This window comes from Coregonus lavaretus, assembly GCF_964263955.1.
Source record: "Coregonus lavaretus genome assembly, contig: HAP1_SCAFFOLD_154, whole genome shotgun sequence".
NCBI classification, from domain to species: domain Eukaryota; kingdom Metazoa; phylum Chordata; class Actinopteri; order Salmoniformes; family Salmonidae; genus Coregonus; species Coregonus lavaretus.
This window is the reverse complement of record NW_028160661.1, coordinates 313,258-336,727: the sequence shown is the minus strand read 5'-3', so window position 1 is coordinate 336,727 and position 23,470 is coordinate 313,258. Positions and strand designations below refer to the sequence as shown.

Below are 23,470 nucleotides of genomic sequence, written 5' to 3'. Positions count from 1 at the left end.
TTTCACACCAAAGTACGTTCATCTCTAGGAGACTGAACGCATCTCCTTCCTGAGCGGTATGACGGCTGCGTGGTCCCATGGTGTTTATACTTGCGTACTATTGTTTGTACAGATGAACGTGGTACCTTCAGGCATTTGGAAATTGCTCCCAAGGTTGAACCAGACTTGTGGAGGTCTAAAATATTTTTTCTGAGGTCTTGGCTGATTTCTTTTGATTTTCCAATGATGGCAAGCAAAGAGGCACTGAGTTTGAAGGTAGGCCTTGAAATAGATCCACAGGTACACCTCCAATTGACTCAAATGTCAATTAGCCTATCAGAAGCTTCTAAAGCCATGGCATCATTTTCTGGAATTTTCCAAGCTGTTTAAAGGCCCAGTCAACTTAGTGTATGTAAACTTCTGACCCACTGAAATTGTGATACAGTGAATTATAAGTGAAATAATCTGTCTGTAAACAATTGTTGGAAAAATTACTTGTCATGCACAAAGTAGATGTCCTAACCGACTTGCCAAAACTATAGTTTGTTAAAAATTAATTTGTGGAGTGGTTGAAAAACTAGTTTTAATGACTCCAACCTAAGTGTGTGTAAACCTCCGACTTCAACTGTATTTTTTTTTTAGAACGGTTGATCACCTGGGTTGAACTTCCAGAGGTCGTTGAAGTGTCGGTCCAGACGAGCGTTATAGCCCCCAAATATATACAGCTCCCCGTTGTAGGAAACTGGAGGAAAGACACAGGAAAATGAACATGAACATTTAGGAGATCTATCCTGTGGCTTCATTAGTCCCGCCCTCATCGCTTTAGAAACAAGACATATAAACACCCCAACAGGAGCAGTGGGGTCCTGAAGACACATAAACACCCCAACAGGAGCAGTGGGGTCCTGAAGACACATAAACACCCCAACAGGAGCAGTGGGGTCCTGAAGACACATAAACACCCCAACAGGAGCAGTGGGGTCCTGAAGACATAAACACCCCAACAGGAGCAGTGGGGTCCTGAAGACATAAACACCCCAACAGGAGCAGTGGGGTCCTGAAGACATAAACACCCCAACAGGAGCAGTGGGGTCCTGAAGACACATAAACACCCCAACAGGAGCAGTGGGGTCCTGAAGACATAAACACCCCAACAGGAGCAGTGGGGTCCTGAAGACACATAAACACCCCAACAGGAGCAGTGGGGTCCTGAAGACATAAACACCCCAACAGGAGCAGTGGGGTCCTGAAGACATAAACACCCCAACAGGAGCAGTGGGGTCCTGAAGACATAAACACCCCAACAGGAGCAGTGGGGTCCTGAAGACATAAACACCCCAACAGGAGCAGTGGGGTCCTGAAGACATAAACACCCCAACAGGAGCAGTGGGGTCCTGAAGACATAAACACCCCAACAGGAGCAGTGGGGTCCTGAAGACATAAACACCCCAACAGGAGCAGTGGGGTCCTGAAGACATAAACACCCCAACAGGAGCAGTGGGGTCCTGAAGACACATAAACACCCCAACAGGAGCAGTGGGGTCCTGAAGACACATAAACACCCCAACAGGAGCAGTGGGGTCCTGAAGACATAAACACCCCAACAGGAGCAGTGGGGTCCTGAAGACATAAACACCCCAACAGGAGCAGTGGGGTCCTGAAGACATAAACACCCCAACAGGAGCAGTGGGGTCCTGAAGACATAAACACCCCAACAGGAGCAGTGGGGTCCTGAAGACATAAACACCCCAACAGGAGCAGTGGGGTCCTGAAGACACATAAACACCCCAACAGGAGCAGTGGGGTCCTGAAGACATAAACACCCCAACAGGAGCAGTGGGGTCCTGAAGACATAAACACCCCAACAGGAGCAGTGGGGTCCTGAAGACATAAACACCCCAACAGGAGCAGTGGGGTCCTGAAGACATAAACACCCCAACAGGAGCAGTGGGGTCCTGAAGACATAAACACCCCAACAGGAGCAGTGGGGTCCTGAAGACACATAAACACCCCAACAGGAGCAGTGGGGTCCTGAAGACACATAAACACCCCAACAGGAGCAGTGGGGTCCTGAAGACATAAACACCCCAACAGGAGCAGTGAGGTCCTGAAGACATAAACACCCCAACAGGAGCAGTGGGGTCCTGAAGACATAAACACCCCAACAGGAGCAGTGGGGTCCTGAAGACATAAACACCCCAACAGGAGCAGTGGGGTCCTGAAGACATAAACACCCCAACAGGAGCAGTGGGGTCCTGAAGACATAAACACCCCAACAGGAGCAGTGGGGTCCTGAAGACATAAACACCCCAACAGGAGCAGTGGGGTCCTGAAGACATAAACACCCCAACAGGAGCAGTGGGGTCCTGAAGACACATAAACACCCCAACAGGAGCAGTGGGGTCCTGAAGACATAAACACCCCAACAGGAGCAGTAGGGTCCTGAAGACATAAACACCCCAACAGGAGCAGTGGGGTCCTGAAGACACATAAACACCCCAACAGGAGCAGTGGGGTCCTGAAGACATAAACACCCCAACAGGAGCAGTGGGGTCCTGAAGACACATAAACACCCCAACAGGAGCAGTGGGGTCCTGAAGACACAAACACCCCAACAGGAGCAGTGGGGTCCTGAAGACATAAACACCCCAACAGGAGCAGTGGGGTCCTGAAGACATAAACACCCCAACAGGAGCAGTGGGGTCCTGAAGACATAAACACCCCAACAGGAGCAGTGGGGTCCTGAAGACATAAACACCCCAACAGGAGCAGTGGGGTCCTGAAGACATAAACACCCCAACAGGAGCAGTGGGGTCCTGAAGACACATAAACACCCCAACAGGAGCAGTGGGGTCCTGAAGACATAAACACCCCAACAGGAGCAGTGGGGTCCTGAAGACATAAACACCCCAACAGGAGCAGTGGGGTCCTGAAGACATAAACACCCCAACAGGAGCAGTGGGGTCCTGAAGACATAAACACCCCAACAGGAGCAGTGGGGTCCTGAAGACATAAACACCCCAACAGGAGCAGTGGGGTCCTGAAGACATAAACACCCCAACAGGAGCAGTGGGGTCCTGAAGACATAAACACCCCAACAGGAGCAGTGGGGTCCTGAAGACATAAACACCCCAACAGGAGCAGTGGGGTCCTGAAGACATAAACACCCCAACAGGAGCAGTGGGGTCCTGAAGAGACATAAACACCCCAACAGGAGCAGTGGGGTCCTGAAGACACATAAACACCCCAACAGGAGCAGTGGGGTCCTGAAGACATAAACACCCCAACAGGAGCAGTGGGGTCCTGAAGACATAAACACCCCAACAGGAGCAGTGGGGTCCTGAAGACATAAACACCCCAACAGGAGCAGTGGGGTCCTGAAGACATAAACACCCCAACAGGAGCAGTGGGGTCCTGAAGACATAAACACCCCAACAGGAGCAGTGGGGTCCTGAAGACATAAACACCCCAACAGGAGCAGTGGGGTCCTGAAGACACATAAACACCCCAACAGGAGCAGTGGGGTCCTGAAGACACATAAACACCCCAACAGGAGCAGTGGGGTCCTGAAGACATAAACACCCCAACAGGAGCAGTGGGGTCCTGAAGACATAAACACCCCAACAGGAGCAGTGGGGTCCTGAACACACATAAACACCCCAACAGGAGCAGTGGGGTCCTGAAGACATAAACACCCCAACAGGAGCAGTGGGGTCCTGAAGACACATAAACACCCCAACAGGAGCAGTGGGGTCCTGAAGACACAAACACCCCAACAGGAGCAGTGGGGTCCTGAAGACATAAACACCCCAACAGGAGCAGTGGGGTCCTGAAGACATAAACACCCCAACAGGAGCAGTGGGGTCCTGAAGACATAAACACCCCAACAGGAGCAGTGGGGTCCTGAAGACATAAACACCCCAACAGGAGCAGTGGGGTCCTGAAGACATAAACACCCCAACAGGAGCAGTGGGGTCCTGAAGACATAAACACCCCAACAGGAGCAGTGGGGTCCTGAAGACATAAACACCCCAACAGGAGCAGTGGGGTCCTGAAGACATAAACACCCCAACAGGAGCAGTGGGGTCCTGAAGACATAAACACCCCAACAGGAGCAGTGGGGTCCTGAAGACATAAACACCCCAACAGGAGCAGTGGGGTCCTGAAGACATAAACACCCCAACAGGAGCAGTGGGGTCCTGAAGACATAAACACCCCAACAGGAGCAGTGGGGTCCTGAAGACATAAACACCCCAACAGGAGCAGTGGGGTCCTGAAGACATAAACACCCCAACAGGAGCAGTGGGGTCCTGAAGACACATAAACACCCCAACAGGAGCAGTGGGGTCCTGAAGACATAAAAACCCCAACAGGAGCAGTGGGGTCCTGAAGACATAAACACCCCAACAGGAGCAGTGGGGTCCTGAAGACATAAACACCCCAACAGGAGCAGTGGGGTCCTGAAGACATAAACACCCCAACAGGAGCAGTGGGGTCCTGAAGACATAAACACCCCAACAGGAGCAGTGGGGTCCTGAAGACACATAAACACCCCAACAGGAGCAGTGGGGTCCTGAAGACATAAACACCCCAACAGGAGCAGTGGGGTCCTGAAGACATAAACACCCCAACAGGAGCAGTGGGGTCCTGAAGACATAAACACCCCAACAGGAGCAGTGGGGTCATGAAGACACAAACACCCCAACAGGAGCAGTGGGGTCCTGAAGACACAAACACCCCAACAGGAGCAGTGGGGTCCTGAAGACATAAACACCCCAACAGGAGCAGTGGGGTCCTGAAGACATAAACACCCCAACAGGAGCAGTGGGGTCCTGAAGACATAAACACCCCAACAGGAGCAGTGGGGTCCTGAAGACATAAACACCCCAACAGGAGCAGTGGGGTCCTGAAGACATAAACACCCCAACAGGAGCAGTGGGGTCCTGAAGACATAAACACCCCAACAGGAGCAGTGGGGTCCTGAAGACATAAACACCCCAACAGGAGCAGTGGGGTCCTGAAGACATAAACACCCCAACAGGAGCAGTGGGGTCCTGAAGACATAAACACCCCAACAGGAGCAGTGGGGTCCTGAAGACATAAACACCCCAACAGGAGCAGTGGGGTCCTGAAGACATAAACACCCCAACAGGAGCAGTGGGGTCCTGAAGACACAAAAACACCCCAACAGGAGCAGTGGGGTCCTGAAGACATAAACACCCCAACAGGAGCAGTGGGGTCCTGAAGACATAAACACCCCAACAGGAGCAGTGGGGTCCTGAAGACATAAACACCCCAACAGGAGCAGTGGGGTCCTGAAGACATAAACACCCCAACAGGAGCAGTGGGGTCCTGAAGACATAAACACCCCAACAGGAGCAGTGGGGTCCTGAAGACATAAACACCCCAACAGGAGCAGTGGGGTCCTGAAGACATAAACACCCCAACAGGAGCAGTGGGGTCCTGAAGACATAAACACCCCAACAGGAGCAGTGGGGTCCTGAAGACACATAAACACCCCAACAGGAGCAGTGGGGTCCTGAAGACATAAACACCCCAACAGGAGCAGTGGGGTCCTGAAGACATAAACACCCCAACAGGAGCAGTGGGGTCCTGAAGACATAAACACCCCAACAGGAGCAGTGGGGTCCTGAAGACACATAAACACCCCAACAGGAGCAGTGGGGTCCTGAAGACATAAACACCCCAACAGGAGCAGTGGGGTCCTGAAGACATAAACACCCCAACAGGAGCAGTGGGGTCCTGAAGACATAAACACCCCAACAGGAGCAGTGGGGTCCTGAAGACATAAACACCCCAACAGGAGCAGTGGGGTCCTGAAGACATAAACACCCCAACAGGAGCAGTGGGGTCCTGAAGACATAAACACCCCAACAGGAGCAGTGGGGTCCTGAAGACATAAACACCCCAACAGGAGCAGTGGGGTCCTGAAGACTTAAACACCCCAACAGGAGCAGTGAGGTCCTGAAGACACATAACCATGATCCATGTGACAGCGAGACTGAAAGTTCACGGAGGAGAGCGCTGCAGTCAATAGAACATAATGACATCATAAAAGTAAGAAAGCTGGAAAATGTTCCTTAAGACAGTTTTTCCTGTAATGAATCCATTGACCTGAGTCTACTGTTGTTCATATAAAGAATGCATAGACATTAGAGCCTTTAATTGCCACTGTTCATAACTGAAAGTGCTTTAGTGTTCAAGTCTGCCGATATACTATAATACAAGTTAAAAGGTGTTTCAGTACAGTGTGTGTGTCTATCTCTTACAGGCAGAGTGGCTACGTCGTCCCTCCGGTAGGAGCTGTGTAGTAGCAGTGTTCAGCCAGCTGTTGGTCTCTGTATCAAACACCTTGATCTTGTTGCAGTAGATCTCATTATTAGAGTGGAACGGACCGAAGCGATCTGCTCTGCCTCCAAACACAAACATCTTAGTGCCAATGATGGTGGCAGAGTGGAAGTCCCTCCAACGAGCTGGAGTACCCTAGAGAGGAGAGGAGAGAGGGGAGAGAGGGAAGAGAGAGGAGAGAGGAGAGAGAGGGGGGAGAAAGAGGAGAGGGGGGGAGAGGGGGTTGAGAGAGAGGAGAGAGGGAAGAGGGAAGAGAGAGGGGGTTGAGAGGGAAGAGAGGTGGTTGAGGGGGTTGAGGGGGAAGAGAGGTGAGAGAAAGGGGAGAGAGGAGAGAGGGAGGGGAGAGAGGGAAGAGGGAGGGGGAGAGGGAAGAGGGGGGGGGGAGAGGGAAGAGGGGGGGGGAGAGAGGGAAGAGGGGGGGGGGGGAGAGGGAAGAGGGGGGGGGGGGGAGAGGGAAGAGGGGGGGGGGGGGGGGGAGAGAGGGAAGAGGGGGGGGGGAGAGAGGGAAGAGGGGGGGAGAGGGAGAGAGGCCATAATCAAAAATGTGGATTTGCCAGTCTAGCTATCACTCAATTGAAAGCCAACCCGTTACTATGTAGAACTACCTCTGAGGTGGTGATTGGTTGAAATGATCCAGTCAAAAAAGCGTTGTTTCCTTTTCCCTATTGGCCATCTACCGTAAACATCGTCCCACAAGGGGAGGAGTTGATAAATGGCTACTACAGGTTGCCATCTATCCACTGGCTACAGGTTGCCATCTATCCACTGGCTACAGGTTGCCATCTATCCACTGGCTACAGGTTGCCATCTATCCACTGGCTACAGGTTGCCATCTATCCACTGGCTACAGGTTGCCATCTATCCACTGACTACAGGTTGCCATCTATCCACTGGCTACAGGTTGCCATCTATCCACTGGCTAGATCAGGTTGCCATCTATCCACTGGCTACAGGTTGCCATCTATCCACCGGCTACAGGTTGCCATCTATCCACTGGCTACAGGTTGCCATCTATCCACTGGCTACAGGTTGCCATCTATCCACTGGCTAGATCAGGTTGCCATCTATCCACTGGCTACAGGTTGCCATCTATCCACTGGCTACAGGTTGCCATCTATCCACTGGCTACAGGTTGCCATCTATCCACTGGCTACAGGTTGCCATCTATCCACTGGCTAGATCAGGTTGCCATCTATCCACTGGCTAGATCAGGTTGCCATCTATCCACTGGCTACAGGTTGCCATCTATCCACTGGCTACAGGTTGCCATCTATCCACTGGCTACAGGTTGCCATCTATCCACTGGCTACAGGTTGCCATCTATCCACTGGCTACAGGTTGCCATCTATCCACTGACTACAGGTTGCCATCTATCCACTGGCTACAGGTTGCCATCTATCCACTGGCTACAGGTTGCCATCTATCCACTGGCTACAGGTTGCCATCTATCCACTGACTACAGGTTGCCATCTATCCACTGGCTACAGGTTGCCATCTATCCACTGGCTAGATCAGGTTGCCATCTATCCACTGGCTACAGGTTGCCATCTATCCACTGGCTACAGGTTGCCATCTATCCACTGGCTACAGGTTGCCATCTATCCACTGGCTACAGGTTGCCATCTATCCACTGGCTAGATCAGGTTGCCATCTATCCACTGGCTACAGGTTGCCATCTATCCACTGGCTACAGGTTGCCATCTATCCACTGGCTACAGGTTGCCATCTATCCATGTAGTATCCATGTAGTATCCATGTAGTATCCATGTAGTATCCATGTAGTATCCATGTAGTATCCATGTAGTATACCCTAGTTCATTGAGGTTTGTCATTTGGAAGAGTTCAAACAGTACGTCGCCACGGTTACTGTCCCGGTTCCATTTATTTCTATCCAATATCGATGTGAGTAATTAATTTGTACACTATTGATTACAGTAGAACAAGCTATTCATTTCCAGTCTAGAGAGACTGCTTGGTAAATGTTGGTGTGTGTGCAGTAAATGTGATAGTTTTTTATTTTTTATAATTTTGCAAACATTTCTAAAAACCTGTTTTTGCTTTGTCATTATTGGGTAATGTGTGTAGATTGATGAGGGAAAAAAACAATGTAATACATTTTAGAAATCGGCTGTAACGCAACAAAATGTGGAAAAAGTCTAATACTCTCCGAATGCAAGGCACATGTTGCGTATATAATTTTCTTCAGTATATTATTATCCCAAAATAATACCAATACGTAACTGTCGATTTTTTCCCCTCACTATATAAAACGATGCAGTTTTCACCATGCCCCTACCCTGTAGTGATATAGTTTTCACCCTGCCCCTACCCTGTAGTGATATAGTTCTGCCCCTACCCTGTAGTGATATAGTTTTCACCCTGCCCCTACCCTGTAGTGATATAGTTTTCACCCTGCCCCTACCCTGTAGTGATATAGTTTTCACCCTGCCCCTACCCTGTAGTGATATAGTTTTCACCCTGCCCCTACCCTGTAGTGATAGTTCTCACCCTGCCCCTACCCTGTAGTAATATAGTTTTCACCCTGCCCCTACCCTGTAGTGATATAGTTCTGCCCCTACCCTGTAGTGATATAGTTTTCACCCTGCCCCTACCCTGTAGTGATATAGTTTTCACCCTGCCCCTACCCTGTAGTGATATAGTTCTGCCCCTACCCTGTAGTGATATAGTTTTCACCCCTACCCTGTAGTGATATAGTTCTGCCCCTACCCTGTAGTGATATAGTTTTCACCCTGCCCCTACCCTGTAGTGATATAGTTCTGCCCCTACCCTGTAGTGATATAGTTTTCACCCTGCCCCTACCCTGTAGTGATATAGTTTTCACCCTGCCCCTACCCTGTAGTGATATAGTTTTCACCCTGCTCCTACCCTGTAGTGATATAGTTTTCACCCTGCCCCTACTCTGTAGTGATATAGTTCTGCCCCTACCCTGTAGTGATATAGTTTTCACCCTGCCCCTACCCTGTAGTGATATAGTTCTGCCCCTACCCTGTAGTGAGTGTTTTCACCCTGCCCCTACCCTGTAGTGATATAGTTCTGCCCCTACCCTGTAGTGATATAGTTTTCACCCTGCCCCTACCCTGTAGTGATATAGTTCTGCCCCTACCCTGTAGTGATATAGTTTTCACCCTGCCCCTACCCTGTAGTGATATAGTTTTCACCCTGCCCCTACCCTGTAGTGATATAGTTTTCACCCTGCCCCTACCCTGTAGTGATATAGTTCTGCCCCTACCCTGTAGTGATATAGTTTTCACCCTGCCCCTACCCTGTAGTGATATAGTTTTCACCCTGCCCCTACCCTGTAGTGATATAGTTTTCACCCTGCCCCTACCCTGTAGTGATATAGTTTTCACCCTGCCCCTGCCCTGTAGTGATATAGTTTTCACCCTGCCCCTACCCTGTAGTGATATAGTTTTCACCCTGCCCCTACCCTGTAGTGATATAGTTTTCACCCTGCCCCTACCCTGTAGTGATATAGTTTTCACCCTGCCCCTACCCTGTAGTGATATAGTTTTCACCCTGCCCCTACCCTGTAGTGATATAGTTTTCACCCTGTCCCTACCCTGTAGTGATATAGTTTTCACCCTGTCCCTACCCTGTAGTGATATAGTTTTCACCATGCCCCTACCCTGTAGTGATATAGTTTTCACCCTGCCCCTACCCTGTAGTGATATAGTTTTCACCCTGCCCCTACCCTGTAGTGATATAGTTTTCACCCTGCCCCTACCCTGTAGTGATATAGTTTTCACCCTGCCCCTACCCTGTAGTGATATAGTTTTCACCATGCCCCTACCCTGTAGTGATATAGTTTTCACCCTGCCCCTACCCTGTAGTGATATAGTTTTCACCCTGCCCCTACCCTGTAGTGATATAGTTTTCACCCTGCCCCTACCCTGTAGTAATATAGTTTTCACCCTGCCCCTACCCTGTAGTGATATAGTTCTGCCCCTACCCTGTAGTGATATAGTTTTCACCCTGCCTCTACCCTGTAGTGATATAGTTCTGCCCCTACCCTGTAGTGATATAGTTTTCACCCTGCCCCTACCCTGTAGTGATATAGTTCTGCCCCTACCCTGTAGTGATATAGTTTTCACCCTGCCCCTACCCTGTAGTGATATAGTTCTGCCCCTACCCTGTAGTGATATAGTTTTCACCCTGCCCCTACCCTGTAGTGATATAGTTTTCACCCTGCCCCTACCCTGTAGTGATATAGTTTTCACCATGCCCCTACCCTGTAGTGATATAGTTTTCAGCCTGCCCCTACCCTGTAGTGATATAGTTTTCACCCTGCCCCTACCCTGTAGTGATAGTTCTCACCCTGTCCCTACCCTGTAGTAATATAGTTTTCACCCTGCCCCTACCCTGTAGTGATATAGTTCTGCCCCTACCCTGTAGTGATATAGTTTTCACCCTGCCCCTACCCTGTAGTGATATAGTTCTGCCCCTACCCTGTAGTGATATAGTTTTCACCCTGCCCCTACCCTGTAGTGATATAGTTCTGCCCCTACCCTGTAGTGATATAGTTTTCACCCTGCCCCTACCCTGTAGTGATATAGTTTTCACCCTGCTCCTACCCTGTAGTGATATAGTTTTCACCCTGCCCCTACCCTGTAGTGATATAGTTTTCACCCTGCCCCTACCCTGTAGTGATATAGTTTTCACCCTGCCCCTACCCTGTAGTGATATAGTTTTCACCCTGCCCCTACCCTGTAGTGATATAGTTTTCACCCTGCCCCTACCCTGTAGTGATATAGTTTTCACCCTGCCCCTACCCTGTAGTGATATAGTTTTCACCCTGTCCCTACCCTGTAGTGATATAGTTCTGCCCCTACCCTGTAGTGATATAGTTTTCACCATGCCCCTACCCTGTAGTGATATAGTTTGCACCCTGCCCCTACCCTGTAGTGATATAGTTCTGCCCCTACCCTGTAGTGATATAGTTTTCACCCTGCCCCTACCCTGTAGTGATAGTTTTCACCCTGCCCCTACCCTGTAGTGATATAGTTTTCACCCTGCCCCTACCCTGTAGTGATATAGTTTTCACCCTGCCCCTACCCTGTAGTGATATAGTTTTCACCCTGCCCCTACCCTGTAGTGATATAGTTTTCACCCTGCCCCTACCCTGTAGTGATATAGTTTTCACCCTGCCCCTACCCTGTAGTGATATAGTTCTGCCCCTACCCTGTAGTGATATAGTTTTCACCCTGTCCTTACCCTGTAGTGATATAGTTTTCACCCTGCCCCTACCCTGTAGTGATATAGTTCTGTCCCTACCCTGTAGTGATATAGTTTTCACCCTGCCCCTACCCTGTAGTGATATAGTTCTGCCCCTACCCTGTAGTGATATAGTTTTCACCCTGCCCCTACCCTGTAGTGATATAGTTTTCACCCTGCCCCTACCCTGTAGTGATATAGTTTTCACCCTGCCCCTACCCTGTAGTGATATAGTTTTCACCCTGCCCCTACCCTGTAGTGATATAGTTTTCACCCTGCCCCTACCCTGTAGTGATATAGTTCTGCCCCTACCCTGTAGTGATATAGTTTTCACCCTGTCCCTACCCTGTAGTGATATAGTTTTCACCCTGCTCCTACCCTGTAGTGATATAGTTTTCACCCTGCCCCTACCCTGTAGTGATATAGTTTTCACCCTGCCCCTACCCTGTAGTGATATAGTTTTCACCCTGCCCCTACCCTGTAGTGATATAGTTTTCACCCTGCCCCTACCCTGTAGTGATATAGTTTTCAACCTGCCCCTACCCTGTAGTGATATAGTTTTCACCCTGCCCCTACCCTGTAGTGATATAGTTTTCACCCTGTCCCTACCCTGTAGTGATATAGTTCTGCCCCTACCCTGTAGTGATATAGTTTTCACCCTGCCCCTACCCTGTAGTGATATAGTTTGCACCCTGCCCCTACCCTGTAGTGATATAGTTCTGCCCCTACCCTGTAGTGATATAGTTTTCACCCTGCCCCAACCCTGTAGTGATAGTTTTCACCCTGCCCCTACCCTGTAGTGATATAGTTTTCACCCTGCCCCTACCCTGTAGTGATATAGTTTTCACCCTGCCCCTACCCTGTAGTGATATAGTTTTCACCCTGCCCCTACCCTGTAGTGATATAGTTTTCACCCTGCCCCTACCCTGTAGTGATATAGTTTTCACCCTGCCCCTACCCTGTAGTGATATAGTTCTGCCCCTACCCTGTAGTGATATAGTTTTCACCCTGTCCTTACCCTGTAGTGATATAGTTTTCACCCTGCCCCTACCCTGTAGTGATATAGTTCTGTCCCTACCCTGTAGTGATATAGTTTTCACCCTGCCCCTACCCTGTAGTGATATAGTTCTGCCCCTACCCTGTAGTGATATAGTTTTCACCCTGCCCCTACCCTGTAGTGATATAGTTTTCACCCCCTCCCCTACCCTGTAGTGATATAGTTTTCACCCTGCCCCTACCCTGTAGTGATATAGTTTTCACCCTGTCCCTACCCTGTAGTGATATAGTTCTGTCCCTACCCTGTAGTGATATAGTTTTCACCCTGCCCCTACCCTGTAGTGATATAGTTTTCACCCTGTCCCTACCCTGTAGTGATATAGTTTTCACCCTGCCCCTACCCTGTAGTGATATAGTTCTGCCCCTACCCTGTAGTGATATAGTTTTCACCCTGCCCCTACCCTGTAGTGATATAGTTTTCACCCTGCCCCTACCCTGTAGTGATATAGTTCTGCCCCTACCCTGTAGTGATATAGTTTTCAGCCTGCCCCTACCCTGTAGTGATATAGTTTTCACCCTGCCCCTACCCTGTAGTGATATAGTTTTCACCCTGCCCCTACCCTGTAGTGATATAGTTTTCACCCTGCCCCTACCCTGTAGTGATATAGTTTTCACCCTGCCCCTACCCTGTAGTGATATAGTTTTCACCCTGCCCCTACCCTGTAGTGATAGTTTTCACCCTGCCCCTACCCTGTAGTGATATAGTTCTGCCCCTACCCTGTAGTGATATAGTTTTCACCCTGCCCCTACCCTGTAGTGATATAGTTTTCACCCTGCCCCTACCCTGTAGTGATATAGTTTTCACCCTGCCCCTACCCTGTAGTAATATAGTTTTCACCCTGCCCCTACCCTGTAGTGATATAGTTTTCACCATGCCCCTACCCTGTAGTGATATAGTTTTCACCCTGTCCCTACCCTGTAGTGATATAGTTTTCACCCTGCCCCTACCCTGTAGTGATATAGTTTTCACCCTGCCCCTACCCTGTAGTGATATAGTTTTCACCCTGTAGTGATATAGTTTTCACCCTGCCCCTACCCTGTAGTGATATAGTTCTCACCCTGCCCCTACCCTGTAGTGATATAGTTCTGCCCCTACCCTGTAATGATATAGTTTTCACCCTGTCCCTACCCTGTAGTGATATAGTTTTCACCCTGCCCCTACCCTGTAGTGATATAGTTTTCACCCTGTCCCTACCCTGTAGTGATATAGTTTTCACCCTGCCCCTACCCTGTAGTGATATAGTTTTCACCCTGCCCCTACCCTGTAGTGATATAGTTCTGCCAATACCCTGTAGTGATATAGTTTTCACCCTGCCCCTACCCTGTAGTGATATAGTTCTCACCCTGCACCTACCCTGTAGTGATATAGTTCTGCCCCTACCCTGTAATGATATAGTTTTCACCCTGCCCCTACCCTGTAGTGATATAGTTCTGCCCCTACCCTGTAGTGATATAGATCTGCCCCTACCCTGTAGTGATATAGTTTTCACCATGCCCCTACCCTGTAGTAATATAGTTTTCACCCTGCCCCTACCCTGTAGTGATATAGTTTTCACCCTGCCCCTACCCTGTAGTGATATAGTTTTCACCCTGCCCCTACCCTGTAGTGATATAGTTCTACCACTACCCTGTAGTGATATAGTTCTCACCCTGTAGTGATATAGTTCTCACCCTGCCCCTACCCTGTAGTGATATAGTTTTCACCCTGCCCCTACCCTGTAGTGATATAGTTTTCACCCTGCCCCTACCCTGTAGTGATATAGTTTTCACCCTGCCCCTACCCTGTAGTAATATAGTTTTCACCCTGCCCCTACCCTGTAGTGATATAGTTTTCACCCTGCCCCTACCCTGTAGTGATATAGTTTTCACCCTGTCCCTACCCTGTAGTGATATAGTTCTGCCCCTACCCTGTAGTAATATAGTTTTCACCCTGCCCCTACCCTGTAGTGATATAGTTTTCACCCTGCCCCTACCCTGTAGTGATATAGTTTTCACCCTGTCCCTACCCTGTAGTGATATAGTTTTCACCCTGCCCCTACCCTGTAGTGATATAGTTCTGCCCCTACCCTGTAGTGATATAGTTTTCACCCTGCCCCTACCCTGTAGTGATATAGTTTTCACCCTGCCCCTACCCTGTAGTGATATAGTTCTGCCCCTACCCTGTAGTGATATAGTTTTCACCCTGCCCCTACCCTGTAGTGATATAGTTTTCACCCTGCCCCTACCCTGTAGTGATATAGTTTTCACCCTGCCCCTACCCTGTAGTGATATAGTTTTCACCCTGCCCCTACCCTGTAGTGATATAGTTTTCACCCTGCCCCTACCCTGTAGTGATATAGTTTTCACCCTGCCCCTACCCTGTAGTGATATAGTTCTGCCCCTACCCTGTAGTGATATAGTTTTCACCCTGCCCCTACCCTGTAGTGATATAGTTTTCACCCTGCCCCTACCCTGTAGTGATATAGTTTTCACCCTGCCCCTACCCTGTAGTGATATAGTTTTCACCCTGCCCCTACCCTGTAGTGATATAGTTTTCACCCTGCCCCTACCCTGTAGTAATATAGTTTTCACCCTGCCCCTACCCTGTAGTGATATAGTTTTCACCCTGCCCCTACCCTGTAGTGATATAGTTTTCACCCTGTCACTACCCTGTAGTGATATAGTTTTCACCCTGCCCCTACCCTGTAGTGATATAGTTTTCACCCTGCCCCTACCCTGTAGTGATATAGTTTTCACCCTGTAGTGATATAGTTTTCACCCTGCCCCTACCCTGTAGTGATATAGTTCTCACCCTGCCCCTACCCTGTAGTGATATAGTTCTGCCCCTACCCTGTAATGATATAGTTTTCACCCTGTCCCTACCCTGTAGTGATATAGTTTTCACCCTGCCCCTACCCTGTAGTGATATAGTTCTGCCAATACCCTGTAGTGATATAGTTTTCACCCTGCCCCTACCCTGTAGTGATATAGTTCTCACCCTGCACCTACCCTGTAGTGATATAGTTCTGCCCCTACCCTGTAATGATATAGTTTTCACCCTGCCCCTACCCTGTAGTGATATAGTTCTGCCCCTACCCTGTAGTGATATAGTTCTGCCCCTACCCTGTAGTGATATAGTTTTCACCATGCCCCTACCCTGTAGTAATATAGTTTTCACCCTGCCCCTACCCTGTAGTGATATAGTTTTCACCCTGCCCCTACCCTGTAGTGATATAGTTTTCACCCTGCCCCTACCCTGTAGTGATATAGTTTTCACCCTTCCCCTACCCTGTAGTGATATAGTTCTACCACTACCCTGTAGTGATATAGTTCTCACCCTGTAGTGATATAGTTCTCACCCTGCCCCTACCCTGTAGTGATATAGTTTTCACCCTGCCCCTACCCTGTAGTGATATAGTTTTCACCCTGCCCCTACCCTGTAGTGATATAGTTTTCACCCTGCCCCTACCCTGTAGTGATATAGTTTCCACCCTGCCCCTACCCTGTAGTAATATAGTTTTCACCCTGCCCCTACCCTGTAGTGATATAGTTTTCACCCTGCCCCTACCCTGTAGTGATATAGTTTTCACCCTGCCCCTACCCTGTAGTGATATAGTTCTGCCCCTACCCTGTAGTGATATAGTTTTCACCCTGTCCCTACCCTGTAGTGATAAGGTTTTCACCATGCCCCTACCCTGTAGTGATATAGTTCTGCCCATACCCTGTAGTGATATAGTTTTCACCCTGCCCCTACCGTGTAGTGATATAGATTTCACCCTGCCCCTACCCTGTAGTGATATAGTTTTCACCCCCTCCCCTACCCTGTAGTGATATAGTTTTCACCCTGCCCCTACCCTGTAGTGATATAGTTTTCACCCTGTCCCTACCCTGTAGTGATATAGTTCTGTCCCTACCCTGTAGTGATATAGTTTTCACCCTGCCCCTACCCTGTAGTGATATAGTTTTCACCCTGTCCCTACCCTGTAGTGATATAGTTTTCACCCTGCCCCTACCCTGTAGTGATATAGTTCTGCCCCTACCCTGTAGTGATATAGTTTTCACCCTGCCCCTACCCTGTAGTGATATAGTTTTCACCCTGCCCCTACCCTGTAGTGATATAGTTCTGCCCCTACCCTGTAGTGATATAGTTTTCACCCTGCCCCTACCCTGTAGTGATATAGTTTTCACCCTGCCCCTACCCTGTAGTGATATAGTTTTCACCCTGCCCCTACCCTGTAGTGATATAGTTTTCACCCTGCCCCTACCCTGTAGTGATATAGTTTTCACCCTGCCCCTACCCTGTAGTGATATAGTTTTCACCCTGCCCCTACCCTGTAGTGATATAGTTTTCACCCTGCCCCTACCCTGTAGTGATATAGTTCTGCCCCTACCCTGTAGTGATATAGTTTTCACCCTGCCCCTACCCTGTAGTGATATAGTTTTCACCCTGCCCCTACCCTGTAGTGATATAGTTTTCACCCTGCCCCTACCCTGTAGTGATATAGTTTTCACCCTGCCCCTACCCTGTAGTGATATAGTTTTCACCCTGCCCCTACCCTGTAGTGATATAGTTTTCACCCTGCCCCTACCCTGTAGTGATATAGTTTTCACCATGCCCCTACCCTGTAGTGATATAGTTTTCACCCTGTCCCTACCCTGTAGTGATATAGTTTTCACCCTGCCCCTACCCTGTAGTGATATAGTTTTCACCCTGCCCCTACCCTGTAGTGATATAGTTTTCACCCTGCCCCTACCCTGTAGTGATATAGTTTTCACCCTGCCCCTACCCTGTAGTGATATAGTTTTCACCCTGCCCCTACCCTGTAGTGATATAGTTCTGCCCCTACCCTGTAGTGATATAGTTTTCACCCTGCCCCTACCCTGTAGTGATATAGTTTTCACCCTGCCCCTACCCTGTAGTGATATAGTTTTCACCCTGCCCCTACCCTGTAGTGATATAGTTTTCACCCTGCCCCTACCCTGTAGTGATATAGTTTTCACCCTGCCCCTACCCTGTAGTGATATAGTTTTCACCCTGCCCCTACCCTGTAGTGATATAGTTTTCACCATGCCCCTACCCTGTAGTGATATAGTTTTCACCCTGTCCCTACCCTGTAGTGATATAGTTTTCACCCTGCCCCTACCCTGTAGTGATATAGTTTTCACCCTGCCCCTACCCTGTAGTGATATAGTTTTCACCCTGTAGTGATATAGTTTTCACCCTGCCCCTACCCTGTAGTGATATAGTTTTCACCCTGTCCCTACCCTGTAGTGATATAGTTCTGTCCCTACCCTGTAGTGATATAGTTTTCACCCTGCCCCTACCCTGTAGTGATATAGTTTTCACCCTGTCCCTACCCTGTAGTGATATAGTTTTCACCCTGCCCCTACCCTGTAGTGATATAGTTCTGCCCCTACCCTGTAGTGATATAGTTTTCACCCTGCCCCTACCCTGTAGTGATATAGTTTTCACCCTGCCCCTACCCTGTAGTGATATAGTTCTGCCCCTACCCTGTAGTGATATAGTTTTCACCCTGCCCCTACCCTGTAGTGATATAGTTTTCACCCTGCCCCTACCCTGTAGTGATATAGTTTTCACCCTGCCCCTACCCTGTAGTGATATAGTTTTCACCCTGCCCCTACCCTGTAGTGATATAGTTTTCACCCTGCCCCTACCCTGTAGTGATATAGTTCTGCCCCTACCCTGTAGTGATATAGTTTTCACCCTGCCCCTACCCTGTAGTGATATAGTTTTCACCCTGCCCCTACCCTGTAGTGATATAGTTTTCACCCTGCCCCTACCCTGTAGTGATATAGTTTTCACCCTGCCCCTACCCTGTAGTGATATAGTTTTCACCCTGTCCCTACCCTGTAGTAATATAGTTTTCACCCTGCCCCTACCCTGTAGTGATATAGTTTTCACCCTGCCCCTACCCTGTAGTGATATAGTTTTCACCCTGTCACTACCCTGTAGTGATATAGTTTTCACCCTGCCCCTACCCTGTAGTGATATAGTTTTCACCCTGCCCCTACCCTGTAGTGATATAGTTTTCACCCTGTAGTGATATAGTTTTCACCCTGCCCCTACCCTGTAGTGATATAGTTCTGCCCCTACCCTGTAATGATATAGTTTTCACCCTGTCCCTACCCTGTAGTGATATAGTTTTCACCCTGCCCCTACCCTGTAGTGATATAGTTTTCACCCTGTCCCTACCCTGTAGTGATATAGTTTTCACCCTGCCCCTACCCTGTAGTGATATAGTTTTCACCCTGCCCCTACCCTGTAGTGATATAGTTCTGCCAATACCCTGTAGTGATATAGTTTTCACCCTGCCCCTACCCTGTAGTGATATAGTTCTCACCCTGCACCTACCCTGTAGTGATATAGTTCTGCCCCTACCCTGTAATGATATAGTTTTCACCCTGCCCCTACCCTGTAGTGATATAGTTCTGCCCCTACCCTGTAGTGATATAGTTCTGCCCCTACCCTGTAGTGATATAGTTTTCACCATGCCCCTACCCTGTAGTGATATAGTTCTGCCCCTACCCTGTAGTGATATAGTTCTGCCCCTACCCTGTAGTGATATAGTTTTCACCCTGCCCCTACCCTGTAGTGATATAGTTTTCACCCTGCCCCTACCCTGTAGTGATATAGTTTTCACCCTGCCCCTACCCTGTAGTGATATAGTTCTACCACTACCCTGTAGTGATATAGTTCTCACCCTGTAGTGATATAGTTCTCACCCTGCCCCTACCCTGTAGTGATATAGTTTTCACCCTGCCCCTACCCTGTAGTGATATAGTTTTCACCCTGCCCCTACCCTGTAGTGATATAGTTTTCACCCTGCCCCTACCCTGTAGTGATATAGTTTTCACCCTGCCCCTACCCTGTAGTAATATAGTTTTCACCCTGCCCCTACCCTGTAGTGATATAGTTTTCACCCTGCCCCTACCCTGTAGTGATATAGTTTTCACCCTGTCCCTACCCTGTAGTGATATAGTTCTGCCCCTACCCTGTAGTAATATAGTTTTCACCCTGCCCCTACCCTGTAGTGATATAGTTTTCACCCTGCCCCTACCCTGTAGTGATATAGTTTTCACCCTGCCCCTACCCTGTAGTGATATAGTTTTCACCCTGTCCCTACCCTGTAGTAATATAGTTCTGCCCCTACCCTGTAGTGATATAGTTTTCACCATGCCCCTACCCTGTAGTGATATAGTTTTCACCCTGTCCCTACCCTGTAGTGATATAGTTTTCACCCTGCCCCTACCCTGTAGTGATATAGTTTTCACCCTGCCCCTACCCTGTAGTGATATAGTTCTGCCCCTACCCTGTAGTGATATAGTTTTCACCCTGCCCCTACCCTGTAGTGATATAGTTTTCACCCTGCCCCTACCCTGTAGTGATATAGTTTTCACCATGCCCCTACCCTGTAGTGATATAGTTTTCACCCTGCCCCTACCCTGTAGTGATATAGTTTTCACCCTGCCCCTACCCTGTAGTGATATAGTTCTGCCCCTACCCTGTAGTGATATAGTTTTCACCCTGTCCCTACCCTGTAGTAATATAGTTTTCACCCTGCCCCTACCCTGTAGTGATATAGTTTTCACCCTGCCCCTACCCTGTAGTGATATAGTTCTGCCCCTACCCTGTAGTGATATAGTTCTGCCCCTACCCTGTAGTGATATAGTTCTGCCCCTACCCTGTAGTGATATAGTTTTCACCCTGCCCCTACCCTGTAGTGATATAGTTCTGCCCCTACCCTGTAGTGATATAGTTCTGCCCCTACCCTGTAGTGATATAGTTTTCACCCTGCCCCTACCCTGTAGTGATATAGTTCTGCCCCTACCCTGTAGTAATATAGTTTTCACCATGCCCCTACCCTGTAGTGATATAGTTTTCACCCTGTCCCTACCCTGTAGTGATATAGTTTTCACCCTGCCCCTACCCTGTAGTGATATAGTTTTCACCATGCCCCTACCCTGTAGTGATATAGTTCTGCCCCTACCCTGTAGTGATATAGTTTTCACCCTGTCCCTACCCTGTAGTGATATAGTTTTCACCCTGTCCCTACCCTGTAGTGATATAGTTTTCACCATGCCCCTACCCTGTAGTGATATAGTTCTGCCCCTACCCTGTAGTAATATAGTTTTCACCATGCCCCTACCCTGTAGTGATATAGTTTTCACCCTGTCCCTACCCTGTAGTGATATAGTTTTCACCATGACCCTACCCTGTAGTGATATAGTTTTCACCCTGCCCCTACCCTGTAGTGATATAGTTTTCACCCTGTAGTGATATAGTTTTCACCCTGCCCCTACCCTGTAGTGATATAGTTCTGCCCCTACCCTGTAGTGATATAGTTCTCACCCTGCCCCTACCCTGTAGTGATATAGTTCTGCCCCTACCCTGTAGTGATATAGTTTTCACCCTGCTCCTACCCTGTAGTGATATAGTTTTCACCCTGCCCCTACCCTGTAGTGATATAGTTCTCACCCTGCCCCTACCCTGTAGTGATATAGTTTTCACCCTGCCCCTACCCTGTAGTGATATAGTTTTCACCCTGCCCCTACCCTGTAGTGATATAGTTTTCACCCTGCCCCTACCCTGTAGTGATATAGTTTTCACCCTGTCCCTACCCTGTAGTGATATAGTTTTCACCCTGCCCCTACCCTGTAGTGATATAGTTTTCACCCTGCCCCTACCCTGTAGTGATATAGTTCTGCCCCTACCCTGTAGTGATATAGTTTTCACCCTGCCCCTACCCTGTAGTGATATAGTTTTCACCCTGCCCCTACCCTGTAGTGATATAGTTTTCACCCTGCCCCTACCCTGTAGTGATATAGTTCTGCCCCTACCCTGTAGTGATATAGTTTTCACCCTGCCCCTACCCTGTAGTGATATAGTTTTCACCATGCCCCTACCCTGTAGTGATATAGTTTTCACCATGCCCCTACCCTGTAGTGATATAGTTTTCACCATGCCCCTACCCTATATTGATATAGTTTTCACCCTGCCCCTACCCTGTAGTGATATAGTTCTGCCCCTACCCTGTAGTGATATAGTTCTGCCCCTACCCTGTAGTGATATAGTTTTCACCCTGCCCCTACCCTGTAGTGATATAGTTTTCACCCTGCCCCTACCCTGTAGTGATATAGTTTTCACCCTGCCCCTACCTTGTAGTGATATAGTTTTCACCCTGCCCCTACCCTGTAGTGATATAGTTCTGCCCCTACCCTGTAGTGATATAGTTCTGCCCCTACCCTGTAGTGATATAGTTCTGCCCCTACCCTGTAGTGATATAGTTTTCACCCTGTCCCTACCCTGTAGTGATATAGTTTTCACCCTGCCCCTACCCTGTAGTTATATAGTTCTGCCCCTACCCTGTAGTGATATAGTTTTCACCCTGCCCCTACCCTGTAGTGATATAGTTTTCACCCTGCCCCTACCCTGTAGTGATATAGTTCTGCCCCTACCCTGTAGTGATATAGTTTTCACCCTGCCCCTACCCTGTAGTGATATAGTTCTGCCCCTACCCAGTAGTGATATAGTTTTCACCCTGCCCCTACCCTGTAGTGATATAGTTTTCACCCTGTCCCTACCCTGTAGTGATATAGTTTTCACCCTGTCCCTACCCTGTAGTGATATAGTTTTCACCCTGCCCCTACCCTGTAGTGATATAGTTTTCACCCTGCCCCTACCCTGTAGTGATACAGTTTTCACCCTGCAAGGTATGGGCAGGGTAACAGTATTATAATGCGGTGTATAATCCTCTCCCAGGCTTTTAGTGCTTGGCTGAATGGGCAGGGTAACTCCCAGTGGATGTTCAAGGGCCGTTCTGTTATGTCCACTCAATAAAACCACCGCACTACACTGGACTAGTAATGCCAACCCCCAGCAAGTGAAATGGTCAGAGGTTAGGGTTAGGTAACTCACTCTTGCGTTGACTAGTGACCAGGCCATCGTGGTGGTGTCCAGCTTATGAATGTCATTGGAGAAGCAGTCAGCCTGGAAGAGAGGAGAGAACAGGGGAATGTCATGGTAACACCATACAAACAGAGGACACCAATGAGAGCATCCCCAGGACACATTGGTCAGGGTTATAGAGGTCAGGGGTCAAGGACTCTTACCAGCTGCTCGTATCCTCCAAAGATGTACATGGCCTTCCCAAGGATGCAGGCTGAGTGGCCGTCTCTCGCCCCCGGAACCGTCCCAGAGATCTTAGGGGTGAACCACCGGTGGTTGTCTGGGGACCAAACATGCATGTTAACCTAAAGACGTGTTAACATAAACACGTGTTAACCTAAAGACGTAAAGACGAGTTAACCTAAAGACGTGTTAACCTAAAGACCTAAAGACGAGTTAACCTAAAGACGAGTTAACCTAAAGACGAGTTAACCTAAAGACGAGTTAACCTAAAGACGAGTTAACCTAAAGACGAGTTAACCTAAAGACCTAAATACGAGTTAACCTAAAGACGAGTTAACCTAAAGACGTAAAGATATGTTAACATAACGAAGAGCTAACCTAAAGACGTGTTAACCTAAAGACGAGTTAACCTAAAGACGTGTTAACCTAAAGACGTGTTAACCTAAAGACATGTTAACCTAAAAACGTAAAGACGAGCTAACCTAAAGACGTGTTAACCTAAAGACGAGTTAACCTAAAGAAGTGTTAACCTAAAGACTTGTTAACCTAAAGACGTGTTAACTTAAAGACGTGTTAACCTAAAGACCTAAAGACGAGTTAACATAAAGACGTGTTAACCTAAAGACGTGTTAACCTAAAGACGTGTCAACCTAAAGACGTGTTAACCTAAAGACGTGTTAACCTAAAGACGAGTTAACCTAAAGA

At 48.6% G+C, this 23,470-nt stretch overlaps 1 protein-coding gene across 1 annotated transcript in view; it reads right to left on the bottom strand.

The window, feature by feature from the left end:
- LOC311121588 (kelch domain-containing protein 3-like) overlaps positions 1–23,470 on the bottom strand; it is a 119,106-nt gene that overhangs the window by 71,483 nt on the left and 24,153 nt on the right. Inside the window, exons 4-7 of the mRNA XM_084196048.1 lie at positions 22,747–22,862; positions 22,553–22,624; positions 6,270–6,483; positions 635–721 (exon numbers count right to left, since the gene is read on the bottom strand). Of these exons, the coding sequence (XP_084052174.1) occupies positions 635–721; positions 6,270–6,483; positions 22,553–22,624; positions 22,747–22,862 (489 nt within the window). The remainder of the gene's footprint in view (positions 1–634; positions 722–6,269; positions 6,484–22,552; positions 22,625–22,746; positions 22,863–23,470) is intronic.